Source organism: Kwoniella mangroviensis, chromosome 3, assembly GCF_000507465.2.
Source record: "Kwoniella mangroviensis CBS 8507 chromosome 3, whole genome shotgun sequence".
NCBI classification, from domain to species: Eukaryota; Fungi; Basidiomycota; class Tremellomycetes; order Tremellales; family Cryptococcaceae; genus Kwoniella; species Kwoniella mangrovensis.
The window spans coordinates 876883-895931 of record NC_088829.1 but is presented as its reverse complement, the minus strand read 5'-3'; the positions used below and the strand labels follow the sequence as shown (position 1 = coordinate 895931).

Below are 19049 nucleotides of genomic sequence, written 5' to 3'. Positions count from 1 at the left end.
CTAGCAGTAACAGAGCAAATACAAATTTCAGACGAAGCAACATGCCATCTCAGACGACAATACAGCAGAAAGATCATACCATCCTCTTACTTCCATTTACTCCTTCTACCTTATCGGACCCTAGTCATGTAGTATCAGTGATATTGGATATATTACCGAAATCATCCACTCAATCATTCACCGTGCTATTCACCACTCCTTCAAGTCATCCACAGCTGTATACCACTATCAAACGATCTCCCGCCAAAAACTTTAAGCTATTACAGACGTTCTTAGGTAGGATATACGCTGCGTTGGCTACTGCTCAATTGATCGCTGGGAAGGTATTGATGGATGTGGAGATTCATTTCAATGGTGAAAGTGGTTCTTGGAAAGATAAATTGTTCAGGAGTGACAAAGGAGAATATCAGGTGATATATACCGAGGGATGTAAGTTCAATCAACATCAACTCCCATAATTATCGGATCATCAAAGAGTCAAGCTGATAATCAAATATTTGGTGGATAGTACCTATACCATCTCAGATTATATCCTTAATCTCTTCAATACCACAAATTACCATCTCCTTCTCATCCTCGTCATCCTCAAACGACCAGATACCTCCATCAAACCAACCACCTTCACCCGGACCTGACGTCGTGGCTTTAGGCGGAACGTTCGACCACCTTCACGCAGGACATAAACTTCTCCTTCATCTATCATTCTTTCTATCATCACAGAAACTGATCGTGGGGTTAATGGCGGATAGTTTATTGGGAAGTAAGAAGTATCACAAGATAGTCGAGAATTTAGATAAGAGATTAGAAGGTGTTGAGCGTTTCTTGGAAAGATTAGGTGGAGTCGGATTGGATCATCGAAAGAATGACCACGTACTTTCATCTTCTCCCGAGACGGGTAAAGGGGCAAGTGAAAAGGATGTAATCTCGCTTCAAGTCCAAGAAATAACAGATATATACGGACCAACATCTACCGACCCCAACATTCATGCGTTGGTAGTTTCCCGAGAAACTGTATCCGGAGGTCAGGCTGTGAATACCAAAAGGGAAGAAAAGGGGTTAGGAGAGTTGGAGATTTTCGTGGTAGATGTTATAGCTGATAAACAGGATTTGAAATTGGGAGGAGTAGAGGATGAAGGGGAGTTGAAAGAGTTGAAAATGGGGAGTACGGGTATAAGGAAGTGGATAATGGAGAATGGTCAGTGAATCATCAGTAAGAAATAGATCAAATTTTTGATGGCAAACAGTTGGATTCGGTCTGACAAGTCAGATGATAGACGAAAGATACGAGAATCAAAAACACAAGTCTCATAGTCTTACAAGGATCCACGCCAGGCTTCACAATAGACGTAGGACTTGATTTAAGAAGGATCAAAGGATCTAAGGATCTAAAGGATCTTTTCACTGTATGTGATACCTTGTCTGAAATAAATCACAACGACCATGCAATCTGACGAAAAGAAGAAGGAATGACGATGGAAAAAGTACAGGGAGTAGTATTTGTCCTTTGCATGGTAGTATTTGTATCTTTTAACGAAACCCCTAATGAATATAATGACAAGATCTGATGATATATGCTATGACATTTAGCGTTGCTAATTCGATTTGATATGATTGGTATGGAAATGAAGTGCAGGGTATACGTATATTTGTCTGAGATCTTCATTCTTCACTTTCTGTTTTGGACTTTGACATTTTGCACTCAGTCTTGTCCTACTTCTCTACTCGTTTCGTCTGGACTGCCCGAATCGAGGATGAGGTTCTGCGAAGGGATGATACAGATCAGCTCTTCTTCTTTCGGCAGCTTACTTTCGCGAGACAAGCCGTTCGTATCTCTAAAAGTCACTCACATCAGGTTTGAAAGCCCAATTATCAAAAACATCCACAATCCTCAACCATTCCTCGACTCTCAAATCCCTAATCACCCGTCTTCCGTCAACCGGTACACCCCTATACCTATCCGTCGACTGATCTTCAATATGAGCCAAGAGCGTTTCAGCACCAAATGATAAATTCGGTATGGCCTTAGTTAGAGTCAGGGTATCTCTGACAAACAAACGTCTCATACAGTAATCCCAAGTATCTTTCTGACTTGATAAGATCGGTGAATGGAGTTTTGGAATTAACATCAACCCTAATAGATCCGGTCGTTCTAGGGGTTTACCAATCGACCTCTGAGCGGCAGTTACAGGAGGATAAAAATCTAATGGATATGTTAATGTCCGCTGACCATGTTCTGGACGAATAAATGTGTCAATTGACGAAGGTGGATTTACGGGTATACCATTAGGTGGGACGGTGGATGGAAGAACTTCGGAGAGAGACTTGAATGGTCGATCATGTGAGAATCTAGATTGTTTGTCGACGTTGAGGACGTGGTGGTATGGTGGGAGAGGGACTATATCGAATAGTGCTTGAGCGAGGATAGAGAGTTTACAGTGGATCACCGAGCCAGGTGGGGCGAGGATACGCTGGACAGACGGACAGGTGTAGGTCAGCAAGATGACTTGTTTCGTTAGACTAAATTTTATTTTAAAAGACATTATGAGATCATCAGATCTAGTATTCACACTCACATCGTACAGACTTTTACCACACAATAGAGCCAACCTTATCCTTCCCCATTCCCAAATCCAAGTCCTTTTCTGACCCGGATCACCTACAGCACTCCCCACCCACTGTGACGCAAGTTGTTCGCCTATGCTCGAATCAGGCATCTGACAAACGATCGTTATGGGAGGTTCAGGATCTTCCCATTTCCTCTTATACGCCTCTATATCCCCGGGTGGTAATTCCGGATTATGGACAGGTAGAGAAGCTTGGACCAAAGGGTTTTCTAATAGTTTAGGTAATGTTGGCCAAACGTATGCCGTCGAATGTGATAATAGTAAATTGGGATGTAAAGGTGTGGTGATGACTGGTACAGGACGTGTATATGGATCTTGAGATATTTCTCTACCTATCGTACTTAGTGGGTTAGATGGTTTGGGTGGATAGTTGAATGATCGAACGAGTAATTCTAATGACCCTTCGGAAGATACAACTAATTTGGGTTTTATAGGTTCTTTCTTCTCTACTTCAGCGGAGGAAGTGGGGGAAGTGGCTGCGTTGGTTGTGGTGGATAGCGATGGAGGCAAATCTTCCAACCATAAAGGATACTTCTGCTTTTTCACTTTACTTTTCGAAATTGATTTCTTCACCTCATCTTGATCTTTGTCTTCTGTCAACACTTCTTCCACTAAAGCAGGTGTCCAGCTCTTCGATTCCTCCAGGTAATTACCACCAGTCAACAAACTTCTAGTCAAACTTCCCACACCTGAATACGCATCAATCACCACCTCTCCTTCACGCAGATTTAAAGATTTGACAAAATCATCGCACATCTTTGGATTCGCCAGGAGCTTCCTTCCAATCGATTTACGGATCATGTTCCTGTCAGGAGAAGCGGGTAGGTATTTCGATGGGAAGTGGGTATACCACGTTCGAGGAGGGGGTAAGGGAGGGAGCCGGTTGATTACTCGAGACATCTTGAATCTGAATGCCTCGTACCAACCGAATTGTAGGGGTATAGGTGTAAGTGATCAGATGGTTGTTGTCGAAGCTAAACTTTGTTTTGACATTTCATCTTCGAAATCAAGAGCATCCTTCGCTCGGGTTGATCCTTTAAAATCTCCTTTTCCCACGGTTGCATACAAGCGAATGGGTTTAGAGCGGAGATCACCGATATTGCACTTGACTCACAGAGGTCCGAGCGTCATTCCATCATTGAATGCTGAATGGCAAGTGAGTGAGTGTGTTTCATGTTTCAGGTTGGTTGTGGGATTGTTCCTTGTAGATCACCTATTGTACTCTGTTGTAAGATATTCCAAGACATAACAACTCATCCCATCCCATCCCATCCGACTCAGTCCTGCGCAGACAGTGGAGCATCAACGGAATCCCGTATACCGAATGCCATCAGGTACATGACCTCGGAGAAAGGGATACCAGTGTCGATTTGAAACAAAGGGCAAAGGGATATACTATCGATTGGGATGGTATACTACTGTAGTTTACTTGATAGGTAGATCAATGCGTTCTCAAGTTCATTTCGACTTGAATACCATAACAACAGAACAACTTTCCTCGTTCTTGTCAGTCTCATTACATTTGGCCTCATTTCTACCCTCGTCTTTATCCGAGCGAAGTATCGCAATCGCTGTCTTTGTAACCTAAACCTACGACTATAAAAATAGTCACGACGACAACCTTAATCCTCCTACATCGCCAACATGGCATCTCGTGAGTTGTCTCTCACTCACCTCCAGCTATCGCGTATACTTACCAAGTATGGACATTCACAGCTCAAGCGGCAGACTACCTATCATTCACATCAGCCAACGCCTTGATATCGGACCTACGCCCAACAACCTTATCCCTTCCCGCTCTTCAGGCGCTCAATGCGTTCCTCGATGAGATACTCATATCGCTCATAACCTCGGCGGAATCGATCAACCCATCTGATCTGAGGAAGGAGGGTGTTCCAAGTGTATTTACAGGCGATAATAAGGCTACACAGGGAGGGGAAAGCACGAATGTACGAGCATTGGGTAGATCAGCTGTAGCTGAGGCGGAGGTGGAATTGAGAAGCTGGCTGGAAGGTAGGAGACAAGGGAAGGGTTTTGAGCCTGATGGTCAAGGTAATGGAATGAGGAACGGTAGATCGTTGAATGTGGAAAAGGCTGTTGATCTTCTAAGGTCAAAATGCGTCTCTTACTCTGTAAGCTATTTCTCCTGCACCTGGCTATGATTGGGCTCAGTTGGCTGATGTATATCCCGCCAGACGATGGCTTCACAACAGAATGCAGACGAGGCGGCGGAAGAGGAGATACTCTCGCAGTGGCAAAAGGCAGGCGGCGATCCTTCGGAAGATACGGTCGAACCTGCTGCTTTGTGGATGACAGCTATCATCGAGTGAGTGATTATCACTCGTCCTCACTCTTTGTATCGTCACGCAGGCTAAATATCTCAATTCACAGACACATATGCGAACATGTACTATCCCAACTTGCAAGCGTGGTAGCTAGAGATTCGGAGATAGTGGTTGCCGGACCTCAGGAGCTATATACAGCGTTATGCGAGGATGAGAGTGTATGGGGATTGTTCAAAAAAATGAAAGGTGAGCTTGACCGGAAGTCCTGTACTCTGACCCAAGCTGACCTCCTGCTTTAGTCAAGGACCAACTGGAAACAACTATCCGTGCTGGCTCACGACACAAGAGGTCCAATCCTTCGCGGCCTGGAACGAGCCATTCAGCCGGCGGTCGAGCTTCACCATTAGCATCTGGATCACCTCATGCGTCCAAGATCTCTTTGGGACATCAACGAGAGGGCTCGTTCGAAGCAAGTCGAAATGTCACATCCGCCCAGTCGAATCATGATTCTCGTTCGTCTGTCGATACCAACTGGTATGGTGGAATAGCAGGAGGAGTGATGCGAAAAGGATCACAACTCAGTAAGAAATCATCCAACTCGCCTGGGAAACACCATTTGCTCCGTGCACAGGGTCACGAGAGGTCAGGCAGTGTCTTAAGTGAGAATACCCGATCGATGCTTGGCGCTTTCCATGATTCATACCATGACCATGAGGGATTGAATGGAGACGATGAGCAGTCAATTCAAGAGGCACAAGAGGAGTTTGATGCGTTGGTGAGAAGTGGTGAGACGATGAAAGTTAGCTTGACACCAAGTCGACTTAAAAATTTCGATGTGAGTGTTGGACCACTTTACATGTTACAGTTGGCGAATTTGCCTGACATTTGTTCACATAGGGGAACCCGAATCGTCGTCGAGCGACTGACTCTCCTAATCAATCCATATCCGCTAAGTCAACTAGATCGGAAAACATATCTCCTGCTCAATTCCCTACGCCACTTTCCACTCAACCTCGAGCTACAGCTACTGATAATGCCAATCGAGCACCGTCTGCTCATTCCTCACCGATCCAACAATCCTCTTCCCTTCTGTCCGGCAGACCCCGTGCTAATTCGGCTCAACTCAGAATGCAGGCACGAGCTGCGTCTACGATGGAAGAAAAGGTCGGTGAAGAAGATGCATCAGCATTTGTCGGTCGGCCTGGAGCCAAAAAGGAGAGTTTGATGGAATTGCTTGCCTCGGAAGGTGCATATGAACCTACTAGTCCTACGAAGAAAGGAGGATTGAGCTCACCTGGTCAAGAGAAGCTCAAGAGGACTGTACCGGCCGTTGTGTTAGGCACACCGCCGCCACCCGCACCAACGTCGACTTTCCCTTCTCCTAGCAAAAAAGACGATCCTCGAGCTACGCAACCATCAGATGTCACTGCCGGTTCTTCACCGTCGAATTATTCCCAATCGCAAATCGCTTCACCCCAAAGCTTACCTCAAACCGACTTTTCACCTCAACCAACTCTGACCAGGTCCCAATACTCCTCGTCTACCCTGAATCGACCTAATGGTCGATCTCATGAAGCGTTGAACAGAGACGAAGAAGGGGAAGATGATTATGCTTTTCCCGGACAAAGGAAAGCAAAGAAGAAGACCGAAGCTCAGGAATTAGCTGATTTTTTCAACAATACCCCTCCACCGCAATCTACACCCACCTTGAGATCCACTCCTCCTGACATCGCTGAAGAGGAATTAAACGAAGCTCCTCAAACTGCTAAACCCGGTAAAGGATTCCGAGCGTTGGTATCGAAGGTGACTAAATCGAAGAAAGACAAAGATAAAGATAAATCACCAATATTGACTTCATCTTCATCTTTTTCGAAATTGAACTCCAACTCTGTCAGTAGATCTGAATCTCACAATACCGGCATGAACGTTGGTGGGCCCAGGATAAGTGGATGGGCAGGATTTGAAGATCCAACTTCACAACCTGAATTAGGGAAAAAACAGAAATCATTACATTCTTTGTCGTCTGTTCCGATTGCCTTTAGACCTTTTGCAACTCATGAGGATTACGCGAATGCCGATAGAGATAAAAGAAAGGGAAGTAATGCGAGTAGAACGTCTGAGGCCGCTAGAGAGGCTTCTGCGAAGTTCGCTGAGAGGAGAGGTAGTGCGGCTGGGTTAGCCCTAGGTTTGGCCAGTGAAAGAAGAGGTAGTGCGTCCGCGCTTGGCACCAGTAGTGCTGTTTCTTCCCCTGTCGAAAGAAGAGGTAGCCATCCTGTGATTCACAATCAGGATAAACCCGAGCAGGGTAGGAGAGGGAGTGAGAATCGAAAGATGATTGGGTTAGGTATCGGTGCGGTGAATGAATTAGATGATAAGGATAATAACCCAAGACTCAAAGATCAGAATGAAAGTCCAGTACTAGGTCAACAGCAAATCGCCAGTCCACCCACTGCTTATAAGGAACGAGGACGACCGGAATTAGAAGGATTGGCTATACCAGGATCAGCGACATCATTCAAAACTGCACATTCTGTGCTATCGCCTCAATCAACTTACAATACTCCTCAGATGATTATACCCAGTCCAGTCAAATCTGTTTCTAGTCAATCCAAAGCAACTTCGACTGAAGATGTGATTGTACCTAGAAAACCAGTTTCCGAGACTGGTACTCAAACGCCTATTCCAACTCCTAAAGAACTCGAACTACCTTCTCCTTCTATACCTATCAATGACTTGGTGCCATTACGAAGACTATTAGATCACGCTACGAGCGTAAGAGAATGTAAGTTGTTGTTAGATGCGATTTTGAGTCAGTTTGGTGTACCTCGACAATTGTCATCGGACGATCAGTCTGGTGAAGTGGCGGTGGGTCCTGAAGATAGAGTCACGGCGTGGTTATCAGCCGGAAGAGATGGACCTGTGGGTGATACTCGACGAGATGAAGAGGAGAAAGTTGATATGACTCCCGTTCGTTCCACTACCAATCACACTAGCCAGGCTTATTCTCAGAAGACACATCAAGGTTCCTCTGGGCAACCACGAAATTCGGATATATTCAGTGAAGGTGAGAACACAAACACATTGACAGACTATGAGACTGAAGGAGAGACAGACAATGAAACAGGAGTGATTGTGGCGCGGGTCAACGGGGGAAAGGAAAGAAGACAGAGTAGTCCGGTTAAATTGGTAAGAACGGGGAATGAAATTATAGTTTGAGAAACAAAGGGCGATCTGAGATTTTGGGAAATAGGAATTCGTTTGAAAGGTATTCTTTAGATATGGTCTTTCTGGTGTTTCAGGGATATATATTTTTACGTATATACGTATGGTCGCTTAGCTTATCCAATTCGGAAATTGTGTCTGCTTGTTATTGGTGGGGGCCTTTTGTTAAGTATACTAGTCATAATGAATTACTCATATAATGTGGTTGACACCAGTACAATAATTGGTGCCAAATAAGTGATGATGGTCCGCTGTGCTGAAGATGATAACTACATTATAGGACACTATTTGAGGTATTTGCACAAACGGCGAAGTCTTCTGAAGGAGTTGGACAGAGGTCCTGTATCCTTTGAACATACGGAAGGCCAGTGATCATCTGTATCTTGGCCTGACATGCATGATGGCATTGATACTGTATAAGTTATCCTTCGCGGGTAATCTTCGCCACTTTTCACTTGCTCTAACGTACTGCAATTTGATTTCATACTGTACTGAGATTCTGACCCCAAAAAGAGTACTCAATATGGGAGAGCCTTTCGAGGAAATATATATGAGCGATTCCAGTGAGACCGAAGATCAATATCATGATCAACCGCCCGAGCTTCTCTTTCGAAACCCATGGAAACGAAAGGAAACAAACACTGAGCCGAACGCGACGGTCGTTGACAGAGCTTTAACATTAGAGTCTCTGAGACATTACATTTCACAGGATGGGACACTATTGCATAGTATCGGCAATCTGAGATGGACTTGTCTAGTCGACTCAGACTGTGGCATGGATGGACAACATATCACAAGAGAGCGAGTCGGAGATAAATCTGAACCATATCAATTCTCTGAAAAGCTAATGAAGCAGATGGCATCTTCGAATTTTGCAGATCAATCCGAAAGAGCTGCATCGATAAAAGGGATAGTAGAGATTCCAGAACGAGATTTGGATTTCCTGAGAACAAATCAGCGACACGTATGTGTCTCCACTTTAGGGAACTTGCATCGACCAGGAGACGAACATGCATCAGGAGAAGAGTGTCCATTCAAGACATTCCCTGGCGGTCATATAGTCAGTCTTATTAACGAACAAGATGCGTATCTTATCAATGATGCGTTATCGTTGTACGATCATGATCCCAATATGTGTTCATCTAGGGACAGGAATATTATCAGTAGATTCGAATGGTCTTCGTTAGTACCGATAAGATACCGTACAATGGCCATCGAATTTACCAAGGTTATCACTCCTGGAGATAACGATGATCTTAAAAATACATATTGTGATGGGTCCGATGTAAGATCATTTGGCGATGCACCAGTGGCCTACACAGCCACCACGAGATTCATCGATCTGAGTCAAGCGGAGTTGGATTTTTTCATTGAAGAGAGGAAAAGAGGTGAATTCACAGGAGATCATCCGGGCTATTTCACCCCTCGAAGTCTACCCCCGCCACCCACTACTCCAAGTACAATCTATACAGATGGATGTTCTACACCAGTATCACCATGTGCATCACCGGGATGCCATTACGTTTGGGGTAATGGGAATGACGATTTCGGAGTGGTCGAGTACGAACAAATGACTTTCGATCCCGAACCACCTGATCTTGTATAAGCAAAGATTACCAAAGGGTGAGTTCAATCTGTACAGAGAAGGGCCCATTTCACACATGAATTGAGGAAATGGAACTGGGGAATGCATCCGGTACCATACAGTATACTGCAGAAAGTATTATACATATCTGGCTGTCATTGACATCAGGTCGCTAATTGCCGCTATGAGATTTGCAGGTCAAGTCCCTTTGTTTGACGTGTACATCTTGTCTGTAAAGACCTGTGCAGTGTGAAACCCAAACTTCATCCTTTGTAGACCAGCATTATTCTGTTCTTCCAATTCATAAAGGATGTACCCTCATGATGGACTTTCAAAAGACGAAATAGATCCTATAATAGTTATGCTCATAATATATATATCTCCTCGAGTAGCTTGGCCACCCTTAGACTGGTCGGTATTGTAGCGCATCGTACCATATCAAACTAGCCCTACAGAAAGCTGACACCACTCGTATCAACTATATCTGAACCTAGCAGTCTCATCATCAGCCAAGAGACTGATCGGGCTGAAGGGGCATTTCCCACTCAGATGGCGAAGACCCCTCATCGGTCCAAGGATGATTTTGAGCTGCCTGATCGCTTTTTCTGGGTTGACTGCGTCAAGTGCTACGTGGAGGTGACGAAAGGCATGCCTCGTCAAAGACGTAAGAGAATCACTCGAGGGATCAGCACGAATTTCGCCGAAGGCTCAGTCCGCGATTCGGGATGTACAGCAATGTTTGGACACCGGGATGTATTCAGAACCCACGCCAGCTGTGCTCCCTTTCCGCATACCACACTGCTAGCTCTTCGGAGACAATTCATTTAGTCTACAGCCGTTCAGTATCTTGACCTTGCTCGTCAGACAGCTTGCCCTACGTCTTTGAAAGACGCGGGAATGCGTGATGCTAGATATTCCACATCTCCGCTGTCAGCTTTTTTGATAACAAAGGCTGAGGGACTGCCACAAAGGAGCTATATGTTCATGAGCTGTCTGTCCTTTCTCTCTCTGTTTGACCGCCGGTCAAATTCCTCGCGGCTCATCGATACAGCTGATAAACAGCCGCCTGAGTCAGACCTTCCGAGCTTTCTCATTCTTCTTCCCAAATTCCCACGTTATTCGCAAACCTGAAGTCGTCTTGCACACATCGTATAATTTTCACAAAAATCAGAGGTGAATATGTCGCAACGCAGAGCGACTGCCCTGCGAAACAACTTCTTTCCTCCTGAAAGACTTTTTGGGTTGAAGAATTGCACGGTATATGTCTCGGAGCATGGAGACAATTTACCTACGGAATTTACCCACTTTACCCACTTTGACGTTCAGTGTCATCAAGATTGTTCTGTGAGATCTACTACTGCTCGCGGGACGACCTACCGACCTCACAAGTTTGCCATGTCAACCCTTCGGCCGACCTCTCAATCACAGCCTTCAACTGAAGACTCGATTTTCCTATCTGACTTTCTCTCCGATATGACAAAACAGGGGTTGTCCTCCCTACACTCACCCCAGTCCATCCCTGGCTGCGACGTCTCCCATGATGGGCATAGGGTCGCTCTTGTCAACTTCAGAGATACCAATGTATACATACAAGGCCTCGAATTTAATGAGACAGAAAGACCATTCACAGATGACATGAAAACAGTAGAACGAAGAGTGCTGCGATCAACACAAGTCCCAATAGCATCCCGGAGGGCACAGTGGTCAGTGAAAAGCTCAAGTGAACCTCGGAAGCATCCAAAATGCGATGGCTATTACAAGTATAAGATTGAAATGAGTTGGAAGGACATTGACGATGATGATTGGGACCGATACTTGTATCAAGCAGCATTCTCCCCAACTTCGCTTACTCCAGATCGCCCGGAGAGTTACACAGCTTCAGCGTCCACAACGAATGTCCCGCATTTGATATAGAATGTTGTTGAAGACGAAGGATACCAAAGTCAGTATTGAAAGTGTCCTGCACAAATGGCGGAGGGTCCCACGCAAGTAGATATTTATTTCTATCATCGGAAATCATTCTTGATGTTCGGGAGTATCTTGCAGTGGAGCGAGCAGAGGTTGAAAGGATGATCGTCTCTATGAACTGCTACTGTGCTGATGTTTCTTTGCAGATGATGAGGATCGATCTATCTCAGATCATGGATATGCTTCCATTTATCAGCAATTCGTCATAAGCTCGGCCATACCTGAACCAAGACCGCTCGGATATGACGCAAACTCCTTATCCCCATTTAACGGGACAATGCCCGTCCAGATCTCCGAGATCTGTTATCTTGACTCATCGCCCTATAGCCGATGGCATACAGACTAAACCCCTGAATTCTAAGCTTATTTTCATGGATGTTGCATGGATGTTGTGACGCCGAACATGTTTCGTCAGTGCCCATAGGCTGTCCATGGTGTCCGATCACCTCTCAACTGGCCGCACCACTTTTTAACTGCCATTGAAGAGGGGTTTATGTCCGAACGGTAGTCTAGTCGCGAGACTGGGCATGATGTCTTCAGCTCGGGGACATCGGCCAGTGTCCCCATGCACTACACACTACCGTGTACCTTGTTCCATGATTGAAATGGGTGCTTTCCTTAGCTGACTAAACGTTTGTTGATATGTGTCGCGCAAACATGAATTGGATTGGACTCCTTCGGCCTTGTCTTATTCATCTTCCTTTCTTGAACTTGGCCGGGATGACCCACAGATGTATATAAGAACTACTACTATACAATCCTGTGCAGGTACTTATTATTGTAATCTGTCTTTGTCTTATTGTATCACTTTTAAATCTGTGAATTCGTAAGCTACCTAAGACATTTTGTAAATCTTACGTTAAGACAACATGTCTGAACATTCGACCCTGGCTGGATCACCTTTACCTAATAACAATATCAATATGAATGAGAAAAACAAAAACATCATCAACGATGGTGTCGACAATGCAACTTTGACGGATCAAAACGGTACAATGAACAATGATAAAGAGATATCGATGCGTTCAGAGCAAGTCAACAACCCCAATGTGATCGACCAAGAAGCTCAACAATCGCTTGAAAGGCACAAATCCAAGCAATTGAGGGAAGGAGCTTCAGATGCGGAACATCTGCATAGTCCTCTGGCAGAGCTGGGTCAAGCGAGGAAGAACTTCTTGTTGTTCATCTTCTCAGTCGCTACATTCATCGATATCTGCAAGTGAGTACAAAATTGTTGTTTGCAAGTAACTATCAATTTCACCTGTGCCTGATCAACATGATGCTGACGATGTTTCGATCTCCTAGTGTTTCCGGTGTCGCAGTAGCTGTAGCTCAAATCTCCATCGATATCAACCTGAATCAATCGCAAATCGTCTGGATCATCACATCCTACTCTTTATGTTTCGCTGCATTCCTTCTCTTTGCCGGAAGACTGGCCGATCTATTCCCCGCTCAAATCGTCTTCGAAGCTGGATTTTTCGTTTTAGGTATACTCAGTCTGGTCACTTCGTTTGTCACATCGAACAAGTGAGTGATGCGAGCGCTTCATACACGAATCTATAGCTAAAGATATGCAACAGGTATGGCTTCCTTATTCTCAGAGGTCTAGGAGGTATCGCTGGAGCGATGAGTAAGTTCATCTTTGAATTGTCGGACACATCGGTGTATCTGCTGACCTCATCGATTTGACCAACAGCGATCCCTTCTGCTTAGTGAGTCTTGATTACCTAGCCCGCTAAGCCCAAGGCGTAGTCACTGATATCCATATAGCCATCTGACCGTACACATGTTCCCGGAACCTAAAGAGCAGCAGGGCAAACTTGCGTTGTTGGGTATGGCAGGAGCAATAGGAAATGTGCTAGGACTGTGAGTAATACACTGATGTTCGTTGTTACGCTACTTAGCTTACCTACTTGACAGTGTCCTTGCTGGTATCTGTATGTTGGCAAACTATCGATGGTTCTTCCGGGTACTCGCTATTCTCTGTGAGTTATCGATCTTTTAATGATATGTGTCGAATACTCACTTCTTGTCCATAGGTGTGCTCTTCACTGTGCTCTGCATCTTCCTGCTTCCATTCACCGGATCAACTTACATTCCGGATCCATCTACACCACGATGGAAGCGACTCGACATCATTGGTGTACTGATCATGATGGGCGCTTTGATCACTTTCATCTTGGCTCTTACTCAAGGCCCGATTGACGGTTGGGGTTCAGCAAGTTTCATCGCTCCCTTCGTTCTCAGTTTCCCCTTGGCTATTGGGTTCTTCTTCTGGGGTGAGCAAACGATGTCGACTTAAATCTTCTCTAAATGACACTGACTAATCTGGTCTGACGTAGAATCCAAAATTCCACCCAAATCCGCCGTCTTGCCTAGTTCAGTATGGCAGATTACCAATATCGTCATTGCGAGTTTGGCGGTTGGTATCGCTTGTAAGTACCGCACTACATGAAATTGAATCTTAGCTGACTCGCCGAATCAGTCCCCTTCTGGGCTACTTCGCAATTGCTGTACGCTACCTGGTTCCAACAAGTCTTCAGGTGGACGCCTAGTAAGCTATTCTTACTCTTAAAGGTGGACCCCATATTGATGAAATTGCCTTCAGTTCACGTCGCCGCTGCCATGCTTCCTCAAGGTATCACCGGTCTTCTTATCGGTGGATTGACTCAAGCCGTACCTCAAATCATCACCAAACCCAGGTGGTCAATGGCTATCGGAGGCGTCTGTGAGTACATTGGTGAACCCAGCTCTTGAGTATTCTCAAGCTTATCTATCCGTGCAGTGATCATTGTTGCGGAGCTTCTTCAGGTATTCTCGGATGGTGGTGCCGGTAAAGATTACTGGAAATACTGTTTCCCCGCTTTCATCTTAGGAAGTGCTGGTGCAGTAGTCACATACTTTGCCTCGGCGTGAGTCATACTTCACAGGCTCCCTGCCTTCGATCATATGCTAATTGCTCTTGCTTGTGTAGCATCAACCTCATTGCCTATTGTCCACCAGGTGAGTAATACATCTCCGACACATGGTTCTATTTTCCCTTCTTTATAGCATTTGCTGATTTATCAATCCCGCCAAACAGAAATGGCTGGAGTAGCAGGAGCCTGGACACAAGTACTCGTTAGTGATACCCTCCTTCCCCCTTCTAAAATCAACGAAAAGCTGACCTCTCATAATTGGTCGCAGGCCCAAATTGCCGGAGCGATCACATTGGCCGTACAAGCTTCCTTCGAGGGATCAGGTAACGGGGATTGGAAATTGGTCGGCAGGAGATCATTCTACTTCCAAATCGCTTGGACCGCAATCTTGGTGATTCAGTACTTAGTTTTCTACAAGAACCCTGGTACACCTGAGGAAGAACATGATGCCGCTAGAAGGAGGATCGCCGCTAAGGGTGGTGATGCTGGTGTCATCTCGGCCTAAGACGCATGAACACTCCACAACGCAAGAACGAGACAACATAGATGCGATTCTCATGGTTTTAGTCACTTATGATATTACGAAAATGTCAGTGTTAGTATCCAACGTAGTGTCAGTTTCGGATGGAAGGGATGGCATGTTGACAGTCACGAGTACATGTACAAACTATTCATAGATCAATGCAGAAGATTGATATTACTCTCGCTCGTCCAGGCTGCGTCTAGTTATATCAGTGTCTCGTGGAAATGACTTCAAAGTGACAGCTGGAATTTGAGTGTCCATGGCGCCTGTCTTGACATACACCTTGTGAAACTCCGGCAAAAGTCACTGGGTTCGACATGAAGTCAATGCACATTGCCGAGAATTTATGTGCATGAAGGATGAGGGCGGTGGTGACGAAGGCAGATAAGGCGATGTAGCTTCAACTCGAGCTTGGATACGTATACGCAATGTTGGAACGGTAAAGGAAAACATGTTTGAGCAAAGTGGGGTCTCGCGATGAATAAGCATTCTCTGAGTCGATATGCATATCTGTGAGCTGATTGTTCGTTAGGTATATGGGCCAGACCAGATGCGTGAGGTTATTATGATTTGTCAAATTTAACAGATGGTGAATACTGCCATTATATGTTGGAATTCATATTCGCTCCACCTGCAGCAAAGTCACCTATCAGCTGACCCCCATATCTAGCTTGTTATTCTGTCGCAAGTTCACTCACCATGGTCTCCAACTCTCGATCCACCCGTTCCGGCGACCTGCACATCACTTTCCCTTACCATTCCACTGGGCCCCAGGCCTACACTGGCAATCGTACCAGTTATCGACGATATCGAGGCTACGTCCACCGAGCTATTTGCACTGTTCTTGGGAGGATGCACAGCAGGTACTACGCTATACAGTTCCGAAGGAGTCTCTGGAGGTCTCTTGCTTTTCCCCTTAGCCTTGGTCGAGCTTGGGGTGGAGGAGCGGCTGATGGTGGTACCGGGAGCGGGGGTGGATTTGGAAGAGGTAGAAGAGCGCGAAGAGAGGAGGATGGTGACCGGGCCCTATGACGATGTCATACTTTAGCATGACTTGGATGTCAGGCCATTAGATGGACTCACGTCATTGGTCAAAGATACCTGCATCATTGCTCCGAATTGACCGTCTATTTGCATCCGGGGATCAGCTTGATACAAGCCATTTTGTCCGGCCGATGTCTATATGACAGGGGGACGAACATACCTTTTATCTTAGAGGGATGATAGGCTTTCTTGATTTCGTCCATAAATGAGGTGTAGTATCCTTTACCGGGTATGGTCGACTATATACGTCTCTGTCAGATGGGCGGATGAATTCGAAGGTAAGTTTTGGTTGAACGTACCATCGACTCATGGAAATCAGGTTTTGAGCCTTTGAAATTGGCCAGCAGTGTAAACTGCGAGACTGTTCACAGCGCATATCAGCTAATCTGAAGTAAACAAATGCACTATCCATTAATTGGCTTTGTGAGTGTACCCACCACAAAGTACCTCCCCATCTATATCCTTGACACTCTTCTTCCACATTCCACCCTGATCATCATCGAACAGCCTAGCAGTGAGCACCTTTCTGATTATCTGCGTAGCATCGCTGGGCTCGTCATCTATTCATAATCACGAGGCTTCCATATCAGCTATTGTTTACTGCGAACCGAACTCTCGAATTATACGATCATACTTACATCTGTCAATCCCGACCAACACTAAAAGTCCTTTGCCGATCGATGAGATTGTCTGACCGTCGACTACGTATTGTATGAGGATGGCTATTTTCGTGATATATGTGTAAAGAGCTCACCTGCGACCGAAGCATTGACCACTCGCTGTACCACAGCCTTCATTTTGGATGCGGAAAATGGTAGCTAATGGGTATTTATGCTCTTACACGAGTGATGTTAGTCCAGATACAACTTGGACTTCCACCTTCGTCCGTACAATCGGGGATCTCCGCTCGTTCTCTGGTCAGAGACCGAAAACATCATGCATATGAGGGCAAGACTACTGTGTATTCCTTCTACCTAACAAAAGCCTATGGACAATAGCACCATACGAACCTAGTTGTGTATCATCTCGACGACGCAGCGAAAGCGGCCGCCCCAAGCTTGAAGAACTCGGTCTCGTCAAAACGGCTCGTTCTGCGCCCTCTTTCTCCAAATGGATAGTTGATCTTGCCTTTTGCTGTCTTCAGACCAGGCATCTCTGACCCAGCTGTAGTTGCAGATGGTCACTCGTCAGTCACCTCGGCGAACGTACATCGAACATAGTCGGTATCGTCTTCCGTATATCTTGAAAAGGTTACTTCTCGATCTTGGAGTGGTACTGTGATCGAACCTTTAAAATCTTCCGAGGGGAACCCAGGAAGGGGAGAAGCATTTCCCATCAGAGCTTTCTCTTTCTCACTAAGTATGGCGATAATGTGATGTCCGCTCGAGGCATAGCAGGTATCTTCGGGAGGGTCAACACTTTGGAGTTGATGTTCAGTCTCATTGATCAGATCGGCCTTACAGCAAAGCTTGATAGGACTGTCACCCGTGCTGCTGATATGGTTAAAGCGTCCAGCATTCAAATCGCCTCGAGTGACTTGACTCTTCCACTCCCTATGCAATGGAGCTTCGAAATGGGTAGAGCATTCTGGCCTAGCGACGTACCATGGGCTATCCGCAATTCTCACTTCCGAAATTGGTTCTTTAGTGTCAGAAGGGATGGTATATTCCACATAGGGCGACAGCAATATATGGGGTCTGAGGTTGACAGTATCGTTTGCATTGGAGGCCATATTGCAATGATCAGTATGTCGAGATTTAGCTTCATACAGCTTATGAGTAGATGAGCAGTACTGTTACACCAATTTCTGTGACACCGTATTTATAGCTTGAGAATGCTGAGGCTGATTGTCAAGCTACATGATCATCCGTTCATTCTCGTCACAGGTCTATTCCGAGAAGCTCACTCGGTGAGCAACAGATAATCACAGCGAAGGGAAAAAAGGAGCATATATGCACCTGAAAGGATCTGGCAGACCCGCTTCTTCAAAGCGAGAATCTCCATCGCTGTTCTATAGATGACGTCTGACTTCGCCAAGAATGTTCGATACTTCCGCTTCTTCTGTACCTCCATTCACGACTAGTGAAAGGAGGCAGCTGCCTCTCTCATCAGCTCAGGTCCTGATATACTTGGTCATTCGTCTCTCAACCGATATGAACAAAGGTTGTTTCTCGTAAAATGTGATATAATCGAAGCTATCCTATAGCTGAGTTCAAGTAGGGGCGACTCCCTCTTAATGATATCGATGATCTCCCAGCGACATGTATTATTCTACGTCAGAGAAGCTGTACTACTGAGAGCATAGTGTCAGTCGCATCTCCTAATGTTCACCCGCCAGGCTGAGGTCGATTATGTAGAACTTCTACTGTACTCCGAAATTACCGCTGAACAGGAAGCTGTCGGTACTAGATTCGGATGTCTCATGCATGACTTTATAGCTGAGCGTAACCTCGCGGTCCAGATTCTCTGTGTTATTCCGTGCGAACGCCATCCCGCTGCTGTATAACTTATCGGATGTACTTTCCCTATGTCAGTGGCTCTTGGTTAGCTTGAGAGTCTGGGCTCGTCCATTCCAACTGATGAGTCCCCTCAATTTGGGTGGTGATTGTTCCTGAAAATCCCGTTTCCGAAATTTTCGTTTTTGTCCCTCCCTTTCGCCTCTGACGATTTACATTGAATAATCAGGGTTTTCCGGATCTTCCACGTGAGGTACACTTTCGAGGGTGTTTATCAGTTGGTCTAGTGGCTTGATAAAAATGATAATTTTACAACAAGGGAAGGATTTCGAGTAAGACTGGGGTGGAGACGATGCTTGTTCAACCAGTTGAGAACAATTCAGTCTTCCGACCTACATGAAGATAGGGTCACAAGTGGGGGTAA

The 19049-nt window shown here is 45.5% G+C and overlaps 7 protein-coding genes across 7 annotated transcripts; 4 read left to right on the top strand and 3 right to left on the bottom strand.

The window, feature by feature from the left end:
* Window positions 1–41: 41 nt before the first annotated feature.
* I203_108153 (uncharacterized protein) lies at window positions 42–1203 on the top strand (the record flags this gene model as incomplete). Its single annotated transcript, XM_019148330.1, has 2 exons — window positions 42–429; window positions 509–1203. The coding sequence occupies 2 exons, from the start codon at window positions 42–44 to the stop codon at window positions 1201–1203; spliced, it is 1083 nt and encodes a 360-aa protein (XP_019002563.1).
* Window positions 1204–1699: 496 nt separating this feature from the next.
* I203_108152 (uncharacterized protein) lies at window positions 1700–3524 on the bottom strand (the record flags this gene model as incomplete). Its single annotated transcript, XM_019148329.1, has 3 exons — window positions 1700–1759; window positions 1848–2468; window positions 2574–3524. The coding sequence occupies 3 exons, from the start codon at window positions 3522–3524 to the stop codon at window positions 1700–1702; spliced, it is 1632 nt and encodes a 543-aa protein (XP_019002562.1).
* Window positions 3525–4268: 744 nt separating this feature from the next.
* On the top strand, window positions 4269–8125 carry I203_108151 (uncharacterized protein; the record flags this gene model as incomplete). The annotated part of the gene is made up of 6 exons (XM_019148328.1): window positions 4269–4278; window positions 4341–4756; window positions 4820–4950; window positions 5016–5155; window positions 5209–5744; window positions 5807–8125. The coding sequence occupies 6 exons, from the start codon at window positions 4269–4271 to the stop codon at window positions 8123–8125; spliced, it is 3552 nt and encodes a 1183-aa protein (XP_019002561.1).
* Window positions 8126–8987: 862 nt separating this feature from the next.
* Window positions 8988–9737, top strand: I203_108150 (uncharacterized protein; the record flags this gene model as incomplete). The annotated part of the gene is made up of 1 exon (XM_019148327.1): window positions 8988–9737. One exon carries the CDS (start codon window positions 8988–8990, stop codon window positions 9735–9737), a length of 750 nt encoding a protein of 249 aa, XP_019002560.1.
* A 2816-nt stretch (window positions 9738–12553) lies between these two features.
* On the top strand, window positions 12554–15107 carry I203_108149 (uncharacterized protein; the record flags this gene model as incomplete). Its single annotated transcript, XM_019148326.1, has 14 exons — window positions 12554–12903; window positions 12990–13211; window positions 13265–13314; window positions 13381–13396; window positions 13455–13550; window positions 13605–13669; window positions 13724–13963; window positions 14027–14119; window positions 14170–14238; window positions 14293–14412; window positions 14470–14596; window positions 14659–14687; window positions 14767–14804; window positions 14871–15107. 14 exons carry the CDS (start codon window positions 12554–12556, stop codon window positions 15105–15107), a joined length of 1752 nt encoding a protein of 583 aa, XP_019002559.1.
* Window positions 15108–15815: 708 nt separating this feature from the next.
* Window positions 15816–16966, bottom strand: I203_108148 (D-tyrosyl-tRNA(Tyr) deacylase; the record flags this gene model as incomplete). Its single annotated transcript, XM_019148325.1, has 7 exons — window positions 15816–16151; window positions 16209–16252; window positions 16330–16408; window positions 16469–16530; window positions 16607–16729; window positions 16808–16870; window positions 16924–16966. The coding sequence occupies 7 exons, from the start codon at window positions 16964–16966 to the stop codon at window positions 15816–15818; spliced, it is 750 nt and encodes a 249-aa protein (XP_019002558.1).
* A 224-nt stretch (window positions 16967–17190) lies between these two features.
* I203_108147 (uncharacterized protein) lies at window positions 17191–17901 on the bottom strand (the record flags this gene model as incomplete). Its single annotated transcript, XM_019148324.1, has 2 exons — window positions 17191–17333; window positions 17379–17901. 2 exons carry the CDS (start codon window positions 17899–17901, stop codon window positions 17191–17193), a joined length of 666 nt encoding a protein of 221 aa, XP_019002557.1.
* Window positions 17902–19049: the final 1148 nt, after the last annotated feature.